This window comes from Malania oleifera, chromosome 10, assembly GCF_029873635.1.
Source record: "Malania oleifera isolate guangnan ecotype guangnan chromosome 10, ASM2987363v1, whole genome shotgun sequence".
NCBI classification, from domain to species: domain Eukaryota; kingdom Viridiplantae; phylum Streptophyta; class Magnoliopsida; order Santalales; family Ximeniaceae; genus Malania; species Malania oleifera.
Window position 1 is genome coordinate 37,170,821 of NC_080426.1, and position 19,798 is coordinate 37,190,618.

At 36.4% G+C, this 19,798-nt stretch overlaps 1 protein-coding gene across 1 annotated transcript; it reads left to right on the forward strand.

The window, feature by feature from the left end:
• Nucleotides 1-15,641: 15,641 nt before the first annotated feature.
• LOC131166386 (axial regulator YABBY 1) lies at nt 15,642-19,450 on the forward strand. The gene is made up of 7 exons (XM_058124900.1): nt 15,642-16,318; nt 16,530-16,694; nt 16,912-17,035; nt 17,934-17,982; nt 18,268-18,343; nt 18,675-18,752; nt 18,997-19,450. Exons 1-7 carry the CDS (start codon nt 16,184-16,186, stop codon nt 19,063-19,065), a joined length of 696 nt encoding a protein of 231 aa, XP_057980883.1. The 5' UTR covers nt 15,642-16,183; the 3' UTR covers nt 19,066-19,450.
• Nucleotides 19,451-19,798: the final 348 nt, after the last annotated feature.

Consider the following 19,798-nt stretch of genomic DNA (forward strand, 5'->3'; position numbering starts at 1 on the left):
AGAGAGAGAGAGAGAGAGAGAGAGAGAGAGTGGAGGGCTCTGAGTGGTCAAATCGCTAAAGGAAAAATGCTTTAATTAATAATACCAATGCTACTTCTGCAAAATTTTCCCCTCTTTTTACCGCATGCTATTGTGTTATGAATGAGGAAATTGCTAGGTTAATTTTATAAAAATAAATAAAAATTGGAGAGGCTGAATTAAATTTGAATGAATCAATAAATTTGAAATCTAAATTATTTTATTTCAAATTCAATATCTGTTTCTCAATTTTAACTTTCTCAAATTAAAATAATATAATTTATTATTATAAAAATATACTTTTATTTTTATTTTAATAGCTTGGGGTGACTTTTTTTCTCTCTCTCCGTCATTTTCACTTTTTATAAAGAATAAAATTGAAAAAAAGCATGCCTCTGAATTTTTCCATTTACCAAATTAATAATGCTTTCCTATTGATTTAAAATACCCATCAAATGCTCGATGTCTAATTAGTTCGATTATTTATAGAACCAACTCGACATAAACTCTATCCAAAGTCCATTTAGATCAAACAAATGTCTCCAAATAGTCTTAAAAACTTGTTAAAAATTAATTGATAATTTTAAAACTTGATTTTGATATAATTAAATAATAATTTTAGAATGGTCAAACCACTAAAGTGTTCTTAAAACTTGGTTTTTGGCAAAATCAAGTGAGTCAGGGAATGCAGTTTGGTTATTTGTGAGATTTTGGTCCGCAAGAATTGCAGAAGGCGTCAAAGGTTCTCTGTCATCTATAGATAAGAATTTATTAGAAGAGTTTCAAGTAAAAATGAAAATGACGAAGATTATAACTCTTAGAAAAGTAGTTTGGGAAAAGCCTCTAGTAGGTTGGCTGAAATTAAAAATAGATGGCTCTTGTAGAGGGAATCCGGGTCCTTATGGTGGTGATGGTATAATCTATGACTCATAGGGTAATATTGAGGCCGCTTTCTCTGAAAAATTTGAATCAGATACTAACAATGAAGTGGAATTACAAATCCTTAGTAGTGGTGTTCGACTCCATAAAGAGTTGGAATATCAGAATATTTGTATTGAAAGCGACTTATAATTAGAGGTGGGATGACTCACATATGGAATTTGTTCATCCTAATACTTATGAGACTTTTGAAAATTGTTAGAAGAGGAGTTACAAGGTTTTCAGTTCTTTATAAAGCACCAATTTAGATAAGGTAATCAAGTGCGCGTGGCCGATTTCTTGGCTCGTCAAGGTGAGGGAGGCAACAAGGAGATATTTTATAGGTGATGTGTTGCCAAGTAAAATGATGAGAGATCTCATTTGTATTGATAAAATGAGTATTCCAAATTTTTGTCTTTAATTGTCATCATTTGGTTTTTCCTATTTTCCTTTGATTTACATTTGCAAGTAATTGACATCATTTTGCAAGTAATTTGTTTATGTTTGTTTTGTTTGGTTTTGATTACATTTAGACATATTTAAATTGTTTTAGTTGGATAATGGTTCTGATATTTTTAGTATTTGTTTTAATGTTTGGGATGATTTTGATAGTTTAATTGTAAATCTCATGTGTCCTACTTGTAATCATGGTATTCCTCCACCATAAGTGAGAGTTATTAATAAAATTGGGGTTTTCAAAAAAAAAAAAAAAGTAATAAGGTAAAAACTAGGATTACTCTTTTACACTTTTTTTTTTTTTTTTTTGGTGATAAGTATTAATATTAGCAGTACACACACAAAGTGGACAAAATTGGCTAAACAAGTGTTTTGGCTTTTTGAGATTGAAAAACGGAACTATCATTCATAAAAGGAAATTGAAAAAAAAAAGAAGTTAGGAGGGCTACATATATATGGGGTTTGAGGACCACCACATATGTCAAAGTCAAGGGATTAAAGCTCTAACCATAAAATATGAAAGAGTTCGAATTATGAATTAGGTTTTTTTTTTTTTTTTTCTTGTTTTCACTGATTCGTGGTTATTTCATGGTTAGAAGAGCTTGGTGGACAAAACTATACATGGAAAATCAAATTAAAAGCCAACTTCATAAAATTAAGTTGATTGTTTTTTGGTCGTCAACATGATAAACATGTGGTGATCCATTTTGTCAAAATCATTATTTAACTACTAATTGAGCATCTTACAACTTATGTTCATGAAATATTCAAAATGTGTGTGTTATTAGCTTGAAAATTAAAATTAGTCGTTGGATCAAACATTTGGATATGATTCATGTGAAAAAAAAAATATTTCTGAAGATAAAGCTCCAAAAAAGATAGCAAATTAAATTAGTGTAACATTGTTCTAGATAGAATTAAACATAAACAAAGAGGTAACAATAACAATAATAATTTACAATCATTATTTTTTTTTTTTGGTATATAAACTATTTATAATCTCTGTGTGTGTGTGTGTGTGTGTGTGTGTGTGTGTGTGTCTATATATGTATATATATTGCAGATAAGTCATGCTATGCACAAGATATTGTTCTAGTGTTTGCATTTTATGAGTTACTTTGTATGGTTATTATTAAATATTAAAATTTTAAATATAGTGAAACCAATTAGATAAATTTAAATAAAATGCATTAATATGAACCTTCTTTGTTATTTTTGGGAAAATAATTTTTTAAAAAAAATTAAAATTACATTATAATTTTGATAACATAATAGTTTTTTGTGGCTACTCATTATATATACACAATAAAAAAACATTTGGGATAAAGGGGACTCAAAATTTTAATACCATTTCCTTTATTTTTTAGTGTCCCACCTCTTTTTCAATAGCACAAGAGGGTTCTAACAAGGCGATCCATTGCCTCCTTTCCTATTCAAAATTATCATGGAGGCTTTTGATGCATTGCTCAGCAAGGCGAATAACATGAAGTTACTTAAAGAAGTTGTCCTTACTAGACCTAATAAGAAATTATGCATATCTCATCTTTTCTTTGCCGATGATACCCTCATCTTTTGTAGGGACACTAAGGAGAACCAACTTGGCTTATAGCAATTCTCTTATGCTTTGAGGCTATGTTTGGTTTGAAAGTTAACTTATCAAAAAACAACTTATTTTTTGTGGGAGCTGTGGATTGTTTAAACTATTTCACGGATATCCTCAAATGCAAGGTTAGCTCTTTTCCTTCAGTATATTTGGGGTTCCCTCTAGGAATCAAAGCAAATTCAATCAAGTTATTGGACACAATCATTGAAAAAATGGAGCTAAAGCTTGCTAGATGGAAAGTGAACTATCTGTTTATGGGTAGAAGGTTGATTTTGATCAAAAGTGCTCTAGCCAATCTACCCACCTACTATGCCCCACTACTTAATACGTTGGCTACTGTGGCAACTAGAATTAAGAAGATACAAAGAAGATTTCAATGGAGAAGCAACTCTGACTCTTTTAAATTTCCCCTTGTCCATTAGAGTAAGTTGTACCCTGCAATTTCAGAAGGAGGCTTGGCATCAAGAATTTGAGGATTATGAACCAAGCCGTGTTGAGTAAATGGTCTCTTTAATTTTGCAAAAAATCAAATAGCATATGAAGATGCATGATTTGCGTTAAATATAGGTATGAATTGGACTCATTGAAATCTGCAGTCAATACAAAGTCTAAAGGATGGAGCATATGGAAAGGAATTCTTTGATCCGACAATCTATTCTTAAATATGGGTATGAATTGGACTCATCGAAATTGGCAGTCAATACACAGTCTAGAGGATGGAGCATGTGGAAAGGAATTCTTAGATCCGACAATCTATTTTGCGACCACGTTATCATAAGAAGAGGGAATGGGTAGAGAACAACATTCTGGTTAGACCAGTGGATAGGGGATTCTTCCTTGAAACTGAATTTTCCCTCTCTATTTGAGATCTTCTCAAAAAGAGTAGAAGGTAGGAAATTTGGTGTCTTTCCATAATGATCTAATATGGAATATTACGTTTCAAAGGCAACATAGGGGAGAGGAGTCCTTGAAGGCCACAGAGTTATTGAACTGGATATATAACATCCAAATGGAACCCTTAGAAGAGGATTATTGTCTCTGGCTTCTAAACGAGGATGGAGTCTTCTCCATCAACAATCTTTATAAGAGGAAAATCTCAAACAAGTTTGGGAGGCCCATCCTATTTAGACATAGGCTAATATGGAATAAGCGCACCCCCATAGAATGCTCCTTCTTCCTTTGGATGGCAATCAACAATAAATATTAACTTGTCAAAACCTATAGAAGAAAGGCTGGCATGTGGCTCCCATATGTGTTCTTTGCAAGGAGTCGGAATCAGCAGATCATATATAATGCTTAATTGTGACTTTAACAACTCAATGTAGGTATCTACTTTGCCAATGATGGAAATTACTTTGTCCCCCCCCCCCCCAACCCTAAAAAAATCCCTTGAAGGCCAGATGAAGTCTTAGAATTTATCATACTCAAAATGCCCTTTAAGCTAACTTAGGCACTTTATTCAGCTACTTGAGCATGGGAAATTTGGAAGCTAGGAAAGAAACTCTAGAATCCTCTTGGATAAAGCATCGTCGGTTCAAGCAAGAAGTTTTTTTGGAAAATCTAGCGTAACTTATTTCATTGGAGTAGAACCCTCACTCCCTTTCAATCCATGCAATAGGGGGATCTTCACAAAGTCCTCTCTATCCATAACTAGACGAGAGATAAATCTTCTTTCCTTGTTTTGATTTATGATCTTGACTTTATATGTTGTTTTCATTGTCAAGTCTATTCCAGGTTGCTATTTGTACCAGGTGGGGTTCAAGCCTCTTGCTTGTGTCCTCTATATTTTTCTAATAAAATCTTTACCGTTTAAAAAAATGAAAATCTAATTTTGTTTGTTCAATCCAATTTCATTCTAAAACATAAATAAGTTAATTCAATTGTATGACTATTTATAAAAATGCAATCAATTTATGAATTAAATCGTTTTCTTTCTTTTTGCAAGTTATTAATTATACCTATATATAAAACCCTTAAAGTATTTATGTAGATGACAACCACACAAACATGTGGAGGGAGAAGTTCCCTTATATAATTTCTCTTACTATAACACACACACACACACACACACACACACACATATATATAGCTAATTAAAGACCCCTTAATCCTCTCTAGTCTCTTATTATGGTTGCACCAAACATTAATTATAAAGAGTTAAGCCAAGAATTACCTTAGTCTATGAGACAAACACAGATTAAAAGAACGTATTCTTAAACTTTTATCAATCAACTTAATTAAACTTTAAATCTACTATAGTTTCTAAAGATGGTACGCCTAGAGGTAGCCTATGCATGCAAGGTGGCTTACTTGTAAGTGGGTGAAGCGAATAGGACATTTCAAGTTAAATGTCATGCCCCAAACCTGGAAATGGACCCCAGGGTGTGATTTAGTAACCTAATATGTCTCTGTATCATACAACCATCCATGATATTACACAATATAAGGGTTCGACCCCGAAGGGTTCACGTTTACCCTATCCATCATCACATACACAATATATACGCAGTGTAAAATTCAACCTAATACATTCATAAAACCATACCAAAGTCTATAAAACATTAGTACCTAGTCCCATAATACAAAAGGTAATCCTTGGGTATCCACATAACTCAAAATGACACCCCAGCCACAGTTTAGTACTTACACTAGTACCTATATAGTGCTAACCAACACCCATGCTCCTGAAAAGATAGAATGCTAGGGTCGGCTACTCGACGGACCTGAAAAACATTTGTATGATAGGGGTGAGACACTTCTCAATAAGGAAGAAACATGTTATATTAGTGTGTGAGCACATGAGTGTTATTTCGGTGACAAAACATAATACTTCACAACTCCAATATTTTCACAACACCGTTCCAGCATAGTTCATGACACAGTGAATTCACAACCACATAGTACATTTCACAACACATAGTATATCTCAAAAAACATATCCACATCAGAATTAAAATGGATGTCCCAACTCATCGATAAGAACCCAGATGAGCGACTCATCGGTATTAAACACATTAGAATTAAACTAGATGTCCCAACTCATCAATAACAACCCAGATGAGCGACTCATTGGTATTACACATTAGAATTAAACCGGATGTCCCAACTCATCAATAACTACCCAAATGAGCGACTCATCGGTATTACACCATTGGATTTAAACCGGATGTCCCAACTCATCGGTAACAACCCAGATGAGCGACTCATCGAAATTAAAACTGGGTGTTTCGGCCCATCGGTAGCAAACCGGATGCCCTAGCTCATTGATAATTAAACTGGATGCTCACCACATAATACAATCATCACATAGAATCCTCGATATTTAACCAGTATTAGTTTTCTACAGATTCTTGAAAACAGTTTTGGAACCACCGTTCCCATATCTCATTTCATGATTTCATAACTCACTCATTTCAAATACCAACTCATGCCATACTTATTTGGGTTACAAATAATCACATCATAATTAATCCGAGAATACAATTTAACATAAAATGAAGGTACGATCATCTTTATTTTACTATTTATTCAAATATGTGATTTTCCAACAGAAACTGAGATGAAACTCGATAACCCCAATTTTCCCAAAAATTGTAAACCCAAAAATCCTATAATTTCACTTGATAGATTTTCCCAAATAAGTAACCAAAAAAACCATATAATGAATTGTACCGCATGGTTATGGATATGCTGAAAGCTTACATTGTTAGGTTCTGTAGATTAGACTTTACTAGAGTTTAGTATGTGAATGTGATTATCGAGTGTAGCTTTGTAGACCTATGGATAGAAATCCATTGGTAGACTTTTGTGCTTTTTTGGATCATTCGAAGGGTTCAAAAAATCACGGTAATCTATTGGCGATGTTGTTTTTAAGTGGAAGGGGCGGAACTTGAGTAGGAATGAGAATGTTGAGTTATTAGAGTGCATTAGTACTAGGAAGGTTCTTATGAGAAATGAGTTCTGTAGTCTCGTGTTAGTAGCTAATAAGTAGGTTGTTAAGCTTCTAACTGATGTTTCTCAATTGCTTTTTAGGATGGAATCTAGGGATATTACTTCCAACGTTGGAGGCAGTAGTAGTGAGGGTGCTGGCCATGAGACTGGTAATGACTCTACTAGTGTGCTACGGGACTTCGCTCAGCAGCTTATGGTTGAGGTTGCCCGGACAAATAAGGGTCAAGATTGTCCCCTTACTGAGTTGGGATGCTCCATTAACCAGTTCACACGAATGAAACCTCTTGTCTTCGTAGGGAGTGTAGATCCTATTCAAGTTGAGCATTGGATTGCGGAGATTGAGAAAATCCTAGACATTCTTAACTGCACTGAGAAGCAAGAGGTAGCCTTTGCAACGTTCAAGCTAACGGGCAAAGTAGAGAGGTGGTGGAAGTCAGTTAAGATGCTTGAAGAGCATCGACCTATTCCTATGGTTCTAATGTGGGCTCGGTTCAAAAATTTATTCTTTGAATGGTATTTTCCAGCCACGGTTAGAAATTCCAAGAGGGAGGAATTCATGAGTCTGGAATAGGGGCAGCGGTCAGTGGAGCAATATGTTTCCAAATTCCAAGAGCTATCCCATTTTTCTCCATTTATGATTCTAGGCGAGGCAAAGAAGACTTGAAAGTTTCAGAGGGGCCTAAAAAAGGAGATCGAGAAGCAAACTGCAATCTGGCATATGCAAGACTTTGTTACTTTGTTTGACAAACCCACCGTGGTAGAGGGGAGTTTGCAGAAGGAGCTTGAGGTTCAGGCTCCAAAGAAGAAACCTGTGCTTTCTAGTTCTTATGGAGGGGCAAAGTAGGGCAACTGGATTGAGGTAGGATGGGACATCAAAAGAAACATTGTCGCCTACCGATGAACAGCAGAGCTCCACAACAGTCATATGGAGGAGGTGTTCAAGCACAATCGGGTGGTCAACAAGGGGGAATAGCCCAGTCTAGGGTGTACTCCCTAACATTTGGTGATGCAGAGAATGTAGGAGATGTTGTCACAGGTACCATTTACATGCTTTCCAATAAAGTTGTTATACTATTTGACTCGGGGGCAACGCATTCCTTTATCTTTCTAGGATTTGTTAAACTATGTGGAATTGAGACTCAATAGTTAGATTATGAATTGGTGGTGGCTACACCTTTAGGGCTAGTAGTCGTATGTAGTAGGGTAATCTGCGACCTTCCAGTAGAAATTCAGGAGAGAGTACTACCAGTTAGTCTTATTGTGTTTGATATGCATGACTTTGATATCATTCTGGGTATGGACTGGTTGTTTGCCAGTTATACCAGTATTGATTTTCACAAGAGGGAAGTGGTGTTTAGACCTCATGAGGAAGCAAGAATTCAGATTCTTAGGGTCATGTGTGCATTCCGCACCACAAATCCTCTCAGCTTTGCTTGTTAGGAGATTACTTTTGGAGGGATGCCAAGGGTATCTGGCATTTGTGAAAGACACACAGACAGGGGAATATGAACTGGAGGAGATTCCTGTTTTGTGTGAGTTCCCAACTGTGTTCCCATAGAACTTGTCGGGATTCCCTCCAAATCGTGAGGTAGAGTTTGGTATAGAGTTGGTTCCTGGTACGATGCCAATATCGAAAGCTCTGTATCATATGGCTCTAGAAGAATTAAGGGAATTGAAGGAACAACTTCAGGAGCTACTAGATAAGGGGTACATTTGACTGAGTGCTTCTCCTTGGGGAGCTCCAGTGAAATTTGTGAAGAAAAATAATGGGTTGATAGGGATATGGATCGACTATAGAGAACTTAATAAGGTGACGATAAAGAACAAATACCTGTTACCCAGGATTGATGATCTGTTTGACCAGCTTCGGGGCACGCAGATCTTTTCTAAGATTGATTTACTGTCTGGGTATCACCAGCTAATGGTGAAAATGGAGGATGTTCCGAAAATAACTTTCTAAACTCGGTACGGCTATTAAGAATTCATGGTTATGCCATTCGGTTTATTGAATGCACTTGTAGCATTTATGGATCTGATGAACTGGGTTTTCCACGAATACTTAGATCAGTTCGTTGTGGTATTCATTGATGACATCCTAGTATATTCTAGAAGTGCCTCAGAGCATGAAGTTCATTTGAGACTGGTACTGCAAATGCTTAGGGAGAAGAAGTTATACGCTAAACTGAAGAAGTGTGAGTTTTGACCAGAACAAATTACATTTCTAGGGCATATAGTGTCCAGAGAAGGAGTATCAGTGGATTTGAGTAAGATAGAGGTAGTAGTGGACTGGGCAAGATCAAAGAATGTTCAGGTGGTCAGAAGTTTTCTAGGTCTTGTAGGTTACTACCGTCATTTTATAGAAGGGTTCTCCAGTTTAGCAGGTCATTTGACGTGACTCACGAGGAAGAACGCGAGGTATGATTGGACTAATGATTATGAGTTGAGTTTCCAAGAACTGTAACGACGACTGGTTACTGCTCTAGTTCTGACCATTACATTTGGGGATGATGGATTTATTATCTACAGTGACGCCTCTAAGAAGGGTCTTGGTTATGTTCTAATGCATCAGGGTAGGGTGGTTGCTTACGCTTCTTATCAACTTAAAGAGTACCAGAAGAACTATCCGAAACATGATATGGAATTGGCAGCTATAGTGTTTGCATTCAAAATCTGGAGGCACTACCTGTATGGTGAAAGGTGCAATATTTTTATTGATCCCAAAAGTCTCAAGTACATTTTATCCTAGAAATAGCTGAATATAAGATAGTGTAGGTGGCTTGAGTTGATAAAAGACTACGATTGTACCATTAGCTATCACCCAGGGAAAGCAAATGTGGTAATTGATGCTTTGAGTCGGAAGTCAGTTGATGCGTTGGTCTCAGCAGTGGGAGTTCAACATCAGATCTATATGGACTTGGAAAGGTTGGGCTTGGAGGTAGTGGAAAGAAATCATCAGGTTGTTCTTATTAGCTTGGTGGTACAACCGACCTTATAGGAGAGGATTTGAGCAGCGCAAAAGGATGATCCAAAGCTTATTGAGTTTATGGAAGGAGTTCAGAGTGGGTTAAAACCGGATTTCATTATCTTTGGTGATGGAATTTTGAGATTCCATAATAGAGTATGTGTACCAAATGACGTCAAGATTAAACGGGTCATTTTGGAGGAGGCATACCGTTCGCTCTACACCATACATCCTGGTAGTATGAAGATGTATCAAAATCAGAGAGAATCTTTCTGGTGGTCGAACATGAAAAGAGAGATCACCCGATTCGTAGAGCGGTGCCTGACATATCAGCAGGTGAAGGCAGAGCACCAGAGGCCAGCAGGACCACTTCAGCCACTTGATATGCCCGAGTGGAAGTGGTTTCACATCTCGATGGATTTTGTGATGGGATTGCCTACAGCGGTGCATGAGCAGAATGCTATATGGGTTGTAGTTAATCAGCTGACGAAGACTGCACATTTCATTCCAATCAGAGTTAGCTATTGTTTGAATAGGTTGGCAGAACTGTATGTGCAGGAGATTGTATGACTCCATGGTGTCCCTGTTTCTGTTGTTTCGGATCGAGACCCGCGTTTTACATCTCATTTTTGGAAGAGTTTACAGGATGACTTGGGATCACAACTGACATTTAGTACATCTTTTCATACGCAGACGGATGTGAGAGGACTATTCAAACGTTAGAGAATATGTTGTGGGCTTGTGTACTAGACTTTAGTGATAGCTAGATATAGTACCTATCGCTTGTTGAGTTCGTGTATAACAACAGTTACTAGGACAGCATAGAGATGGCACCTTACGAGGCTTTGTATGGTCGTCGGTGTCGATCTCTGTTGTATAGGGATCAGGTAGGCGAGTAGAAGATATTGGGTCCAAAACTGATTCAGCAGGCATCTACAAAGGTCAAGTTGATCAGGGGGAGAATCAAGGCAGCTCAGAGTCTATAGAAGAGTTTTGCTGATACTCGTCGTCAAAAGCAGAAGTTTGAGGTATGAGATATGTTGTTTCTGAAGATCGCTCTGATTAAAAGAGTGATAAGGTTCAGAAAGAAGGGGAAGGAAGTCTTTGGTATGTCGGACCTTTTGAAATCCTGAAAAGGATAGGTTTTGTAGCTTATTGGGTGACTTTACCCCCAGCACTATCCAGAGTCCATGGCGTGTTCCACGTGTCAGTGCTGGGGAAGTATGTGTTAGATCCATCACACGTGCTGAGTTACGAACCTCTAGAGATTACTGACACTTTATCTTATAAGGAGATACTAGTACAAATATTAGATTGGAAAGTTCAACAGTTACGGACTAAGGAAATACCACTAATGAAGGTATTGTGGCGGAACCATGCACTGGAAGAAGCTTCATGGGAGTTAGAAACTGATATACGTTAGAAGTATCCTCAGTTGTTTAGAGACGGAGAAGTTAATCAAGTAAGTAAATGTATGTGTGTTAGTGTGTTTAGTAAGTAGATATGACCTTTGGGAGAGTTTTGTATGTATAATGTAAGCTCCTGAAGCTTTGCATTGTAACCATGGTATTCCTTCGCCATAAGTAAGGGTAGGTAATAAAATTGGGTGGGAGTTGCTTTGTGGGTAGCTATTGACTCTTTTGTAGGCCTCTGCCGTAAAGTAGAGTGAGTTTGGTATTGATTGGTTAATTTCGGGGACAAAATTCTTATAAGGAGGGGATATTGTAGGGGCCTGAATTCGGAAAATAAATAAAGAAAAAGAGAAGGGAAAGTAAAAAGGATAAGACAACGGAGCTCGTCGACAAGGCTCTATTTCTCGTCGACGAAGTCTTACCTGTGGCTTGGCGACGAGACGTAGGGACCCGCCAACGAGAAGATATTGAGGGATTTTTAGAGATTATGAAATCGCAGGCTCGTCGATAAGGTAATGTTCTAGGCCACGAACGACCTTCTTCGGCTCGTCGACAAGAACTCCGACTCATCGATAAGACTAGTCGGGTCAAAGTAGTTATAAATAGAATATCCTTTTCTTCCATGCTAAATTATCCCATTCTCTCTCTCTCTCTCTCTCTCTCTCTCTCTCTCTCTCTCTCTCTCTCTCTCTCTCTCTCTCTCTATCTAGAACTCAAACCAACCCTCTCTCTCTCTCTCTTTCTAAGATTCCATGCCATCGGTTGTCGAAATCAACAATCCGACCTCACTACGTGGGTTAGGAGGAGAATCTCTACAATTATAGCAGATCAGATTTTCGATCTGAGGATTTTCAGGTTTTTTTCTAAAATTGAGGTAAGGATCCAATTTCATTTTTGATTCGATAGTTATGTAGTAGTCGAGATTATAGTGAAGTAATGTTCTTCGATTTTTAGATTTCAGGGATCTCGAGTCATTGTTTTGGATTGATTCGTTCGTGTTTTGATTTTCGGGATTAAGGTAAGGGGATTTGTTTACATCAATATTTTTAGAAAAACGAAACCACATGATTTATAACTTATGTTTATATGTACTTGTTGACTGCTTATTTGCAAAGTTTTACCGGGTATAAATGTCGATTCTTACGGTTTTCACGATTTTATGGTTTTGGAAAAAATGGGATTTTTGGCATATGATCTCTAAATTTCTTAAACTACTTTATTTGCACTAAAACAAAAGTAGGAGATGCTTGAAACTCTTAATAGCAGCAAAAATGATATTTTACGAACCAGTTTAAGTGAAATGTATAATTGATCAAATAAGTGTGACGTATGATATGAATTGAATCTATACTAATTTGAGATGTATGTGTATGAACTATTGGGACTAAGGTTCCAAGTGATTATCAGAAAATGTAGAAAACAGGTGCCGAATAGATATCGTGCCATCTATTAGAAAAGGGTAAAATCGAGAGGTTACGAGCTGATTTTTACTACAGTATGAATGAGATTGTGAAAATACTGGAACTGCACAGGTGATTATGTTTTAATGTAAATTGACCGCAACTTGTCTTAATAGTATATGAAGCCTTAAAAAGCTTATATTATGTAGGCTCGGTATCATTGCCAAAACAGAGATACAGTGCAACCACACGCAGTTATTTTTCACTGTGGGTACCTAGTAGTAGGCTTGGTAAGAAGGGCCACAGGTCAAAAGGGATCAAGGTGGTGATGGCCAAGCCAGACTACAGTATGTTATGATGCCTGATAATGCCTGCACGAATAGGGCTCGATCAATACTTTCTAATCGCACAACCTTTGTCACGGGGAGTTACTGTCATAGTTATGATAGCTTCAAGCTGAACGGTGTTACGAATATGCATATCCATGATTTTAAAGCTTTAATGGGCAAAGTCATTGGTTTGAGTACCGAGCAGAGGGATTATATAGTGTATGAGCTTGTACTCTACCTTAACCTCGGGAACTCTCACTTTTAATGATGCTGAGTTATCTATCATCAAGAATTTATATATGTAATATATATATTACAGTATTGAGAATGTGGAATCTATATGAATGTTTTCCAATAAGAATATAACTATACAATCACACATTGATGTAATATCTTCCTCCATACTGAGAAGTGTCTTATCCCAAATATACAACCCTTGTTTCAGGTCCTGCAGGGCGTTGGCTTTAGTTGGTAGTGGGCCTTTGGAGCGAAGTATTGTTGTTAGTTATGTAAGTGTTTTGTTTATGTATTGGAGTTTAGCTCAGAGTGACGTTTGGGAATGTAATACAGTTTATGTTTTACGTATGTCTGAATGTATGTAAAGGATAGTTAGGTACTCTGGTATGTCTATTAGAATTCATATGAAAATTTATGTTTTCTGCAATATATGTGACTATAGATCATTATAAAATACCCGTATGTCCCTGTTTAGGGCGGGTAGTTATGTATGTTATCAGGATTTGTATAGTATATGTATGTACAATGACACTCTGGGGCCATATTAAGCGTCGGGGCATTACAAAGATGCTAAGCTTTCACTTCTAGTTATGTGACATGAATCTAATAAATGAGACTAAATGCCTAATAAAAATGAGCAATGGAGAAGATGACATTCTTATCATGTGCTATACATAAATAATATCTATTAGAAATATGACAACCCCTCACTTCAAATATATGATCACTTGCATGCCAATTTTTTTTTTTTTTACTAAATTAACAATTCACATGAATAAAGAAATCTTAATAACAATAAGGAACTCCAAATCTACTTGGTCGGGAAAGAATTGACAATGCATCGAAAAACTTGATCAACAAATCTAAAAGAAGAAAAGAATAACACAAAACTTTGTTATATGTGAAATTCCTAAGACTCAATCAAAGTTTGCAACATCCAACTTCACCATGTATAGGTAGTCTAAAATTCTATGATATCTATGAATTTTGAGTCTCTTTGATTTCTTAAAAAGATAGATTATGAGAGGGCAAACTACTAGAGGAAGAACATTAGAAACAAACATAAAGGATTTGTAGTGATGGATAACAAATAATTGTCGAAGTAGAACTTTCAAATGCTTTGAATCTTCCTAGAATCCCCCTAGTTAAAAGGATGTAGAAGTACCACTACCCATTCTTAGATGAGCCAGACATATATACTCCCTTCAAAAGCCATCAAGATTGCAGGAATTCCTCTTAGAAAACTACAACCAAAATTGTGTGAATTATAATCACACTCCAAATAGAAGTTATAGTAATGAATTGTTTATAATTATGAATGAGATATAAAATATTTATATGTTAGTTATGTGACAATATTTTTTTATATGATTTTATTTTTTATTTTTTATCTTTCCCCAAACTAAATCCTTGATCACAACTTCCCTGCAAACAATTTCTCTTGTATACTCCTTTTTAGGCAAATGTTCAATGCAACTTACAGTCAACACAAGGCTTTATTAATTCATTAATTGAGTTCAGAGATTTTAAGTCCAACAAGTAAGTTTGCCTTGCACTGTATTTCATCCCCAAGTATAAAGATAATGACATAAACACATATGAGATTGATCAATATAAGGAAGACAATAGTGCGACTGATTTTCTCGTTAGAGAATGAGAAATGAAAAAAATGTATCTATGAAGAACATTTTTATCACATTCTCTGAAAGGTATCCTCTTAATGAATAGGTTGGGTCTCACCTCCCTTCGTCATCAGTTCATCTTCTCTATTTTTGTTTGGTTGGTTTAGATTTTTTAATTTTAGTTTCTTTTATTATTTTTGCTTTTGCTAGGCTTGTCTAGATTGGTTTCTTATTTAACTTTCTTTGAATTTGTAGTCATGTTTTGATTGATTATTGGTGTTATTTTTGGGAGGTCTTTAATATCTTTTTTATCTGTAATCTCTCATACTTGTCTGATAACCACGGTATTCCTCTACCAAAAGTAAGGGTATATCAATAAATAATAGGAGGTGTCGCCCTCCTTTAATAATAATATAAAAAAAAGACTAATTGATTCTTCTTATTTATATATATTGGAGTAATTAATTGAAGAAATAAAAATAGAAGTTGCAGTGAAGAAATGATACCGTTTATATATATAAATGGAATAGAGAAAAGGGAGAAAAGGTTGGGTTGCTAGCTAGCTCCCCTCTTAACTGTGAAAATTACAGCTGAATGAGCTCCATGCAAACGTCCCTTTCTCCTCTTAACCCCCCTCCCCCCACCTCTTCCGCTTCTGCCCTCTCTCTCTCTCTCTCTCTCTCTCACACACACACACACACACATATACACACACACGGCCATTGGGAATGCCAACCATACAATTTCCTTTTTCCCTTAAACAGCAACTTTGCTCTCTCTCTCTCTCTCTCTCTCTCTCTCTCTCTCTCTCGCTCTCTCTCCCATACACACACACACGCACACGCACGCACGCACACGCACATACACACACATGATGAATGATGATGATGATGATACATCAACATGCATGTGTTAGCTAGCTATATCAACGATAACAAGAAATAGAGAGATAGGGAGAGAAGGAAAACGCGCTGATATATGTATATGTGTGTGTGTGCGCGCATTTGGGCGTCAGCTATATGTATCTGCTAGTCTCTCTTTCTGTCTCTCTCTCTCCTCTTTCTTCGTCTGCTCTTAACCACAACCATTGAAAGCTCAACAATCAGGAGGGAAGATCGATCAGATATATCAGATCCAAAAGCATTACTCATCCTCCATCCTATATTCTTCCACTGATAAGTCAATATATTCATTCATTCAATCTATCTATCAATCAATCAAATCAAATCAAATCAAATCATCAAAAGAGGAATCGAATCCTAAAAGAAAAGAAAGATGTCGTCCTCATCAGCATCTTCTGGCTTTTCACCGGACCACCACCACCAGCACCTCTCTCTCAATTCCAATTCCTCCTCCTCCTCCGACCACCTCTGTTACGTCCATTGCAACTTCTGCAACACTGTCCTCGCGGTACCCTTTACCCTTAACCTTACCCATCACTCTCTCTCTCTCTCTCTCTCACACACACACACACACACACACATAATTCTTAGTGTTAATTTCTATTTTCTGGCTAGTGTACGTATAATACACTGAATAATATGTGTTTGTATGTGTGTATGTACATATATATATATATATATATATATGTGTGTGTGTGTGTGTGTGCGTGTATGTGTAGGTGAGTGTTCCTTCGAGTAGTTTGTTTGAGACTGTGACGGTTCGATGCGGCCACTGCTCCAATCTCCTCTCAGTTAACATGCGAGGGCTTCTTCTCCCATCCCCAGTTGTCCCCAATCATCAGCTTCATCTCCCTCACTCTTTCATTTCTCCTCATCATCTTCTGGTACATATATCTATCTCATATCCCCTCTATATCTTTTACACACACTGCACACGGCCAATTTTCATTGCATCAATATATATACACTACCGTTTAAAAATATATATACATATATACACTACGTTTTTTTTCCCCCTTCTCTCCCTTATCAGGTACCAGCATACCATCATTATGTGCTCTTAATTAAATATATATTTTTAAATTTGGTGCAATATTTCAGGAGGAGATTCGGAGCTCGCCGCCAAATATGATGATGATCAATCAGCCAAACTTGAACGGTCAGTCGATGATCATGCCTGATCAAGGAGTCAATGAGATGCCTAAGCCCCCAGCTGTTAACAGACGTTAGATTCTTGACATTAAATTCTCTATATGAATTTAATTAGATCCATTTTTGCTTCCTTTGCTTTTATTTTGCAAGCTCACCCACTCACAATTACAATACCATTCATGCCCTTTTGGTCTTTCCTGTTAAAAAAAAAAAAAAATCCTAAAGAATTGCGAGCTAACTAGCTAGCTAGCCTTTTAAGGATACACTGATACAGTGGTAACATAGCAGATAAAAAATACGTTTGGCAAAAAGACAGAATCTTGGTTTTCTAAGCAGACTCACAAACAATGCAGTCGGTATCTCTGCCTCAGCTTAATTAGTTGCAAATGGAAGAATCTCTTTTACATTTATTCACTCACATGCCTACACTGACCTCTTCCATCTTGTTCTTGTTCTTCTTCTTCTTCTTCTTCTTCTTCTCCATGTTAAAATTCCAGCTGTTTTAATTGAAGTACTAGATGAGTACCGGAAAAGCCAACTTAATGTAGATCTGCAGCTGTATTTGTATGCTAATTTTTCTTACTACATTTGAATTTATCTTTCAAACTGTTATCCGAACCTTTACATGTCTTTTGCCTTATTAATTTACTATAATTCTCCAACCACCATCCCAATTTATTATTCCCAAATCATCAAGTATTACATGTGTGTGTATGTGTGTGCGCGCGCGCGCGTGTGGTTTCTGTGTTTGTAAAAGCAAGAGGTTTCTCCCCCGGAAATTTAGAGAAAGCATGTGAATCCATGTATGGCCAGATAGATAGATCCTCAGAGAAGATGATGATGAGGTTATGATGGAGAGAGAGAGAGAGAGAGAGAGAGAGAGAGAGAGAGAGAGAGAGAGCAAAGTGTATAAAAAGTCAGCAATGTGATTTTAATGTGTCTGTTCTGACTGTCTGGCTTTCCATGTCTAGCCCCCGAGAAGAGACAGAGAGTCCCATCTGCGTACAATCGCTTCATCAAGTGAGTGATTATTAATTTTCAATTAATATATTATATGTATAGTATGCACACTTTACGCATACACATATCTTTGTTTCATACTGTTCTACACTAAAGTCCTTTTATATATATTTCTAATAAAGAGCACCATGTTTGTACTTTCTGTATAAATTAACATATAGAATACTTTCTCCAAAGGTAATGTAATTAAGATTTTATATATCTCAATATACAGTTATCTTTTATATAAATATTATATATATAAGAAAAGCACATGCATGATCATGCACTGTGGGGTTGGTGCAGGGAGGAGATCCAACGTATCAAGGCTGGAAATCCCGATATAAGCCACAGGGAGGCCTTCAGCGCCGCTGCAAAGAATGTAAGATCCAAGAAAATTTTAGTCCCCTCTACCTTCTTTACACTTCTTTATAGCTTTCTTTGGCTTTTACTGGCCTCTACCTATAGCTAGCTAGGGTTTTACATTTTACACTTTAATTCACAATACGGGCTTTTACCAAACCAAAATAGTCAATAAAAACCAGGGATTAATTGGTGGTGGTGCTGCTGCTCATGTTTTGTTTATATATATTACATTAATTAGTTAACAAATTAATTAATTAATTCACTAGTGTTATTAATATACTTGTTTTTATTTTAAAGAATAGTTTGAATTGTGGATTTATTAATGAATTCGTTGTCTTCTACTGTAGTGGGCTCATTTCCCCCACATTCACTTTGGACTCATGCCTGATCAACCCGTGAATAAAAAAACTAACGTGCGCCAACAGGTACTTCAAAACCCTAGCTATATCTAATCTACCTTCTCTAATTTCCCCTCGTCTATACACATGCTCATGCAGTCATGTGTATGCGCTTACCATTTATATATATAGAAAACAATTACTGATGCAACGGATTCTTATGGGTTTAAGTTTAACCTAGCTAGCTAGCTCTGGAATCATATTATATATATATATATATATATATATATATATATATATATGAAATATGATGCTGTTTAATTGTGTGTAGGAAGGAGAGGATGATCTGATGAAAGAAGGGTTTTTTGCTGCGGCCAATGTTGGTGTCTCTCCCTACTAGCTAAGAAATGAAACTAAACTACCGTTAGGGTTCCCTTTTCTTCTCCATCTCTTCTTACGTTCTTATGCTCTAGGATCCCTTTTATTTTCAGTCTCATCAGGGTTCTTGTTTTGGGCTTTTTAGCTTCAAACAGTACTGTCAACTCAATACTACTCTGGGCTGCTTGATTTGCTTCTATGTTATTATAAAATGGTGGGAAAAAGGGATCTGATCCAAGTCAAGAACATTAATGTTAATTATTGTAGGCTAACAACCTCCAAAATCAATTAATTTATTCCCTGGAACCCATCTATTTTGTAAGTATTGATAGCTAGTTCCCCGCAGCCTGCTGTACGTGTAGTTTGTTTCTTAATCATCATTAATCATTTCATTTTATAAGTATAAATACGTAGTGTGTTTGTGTGTGTGTGCAACATTATCCTAATCTTGATGATATATCACAAATCCTGCATGGTTTCTGATTTAGCCAACTATATATGTTTCCCTCTTTGCCTGCTTTATTGATTCATTGTCATTTTTTAGGAGTCAGTACTCATCCATCTGAATTATAACTCATTATAAACACGTAAGTTGGTGCAAATTGACATTTTATCATTGATCACTACATATATGCTGATTTTGAAATAAATTAACCCTGATCATTTGTTAAAATTTTCATTCCTCAAATGCTGAAACCATGCCGCGGACAAATCACTGAAACCCCTAAACAGGCAAGCTAAGTAATAATCAGTTA

Bases quoted from the DNA above. Each gene is read 5' to 3' on its own strand.
- LOC131166386 (XM_058124900.1), top strand. From the start codon at position 16,184: ATGTCGTCCTCATCAGCATCTTCTGGCTTTTCACCGGACCACCACCAC. The intron at 16,319-16,529 runs GTACCCTTTACC...GTGTATGTGTAG, and splicing joins TCTGCAACACTGTCCTCGCG to GTGAGTGTTCCTTCGAGTAG. The intron at 16,695-16,911 runs GTACATATATCT...GCAATATTTCAG, and splicing joins TTTCTCCTCATCATCTTCTG to GAGGAGATTCGGAGCTCGCC.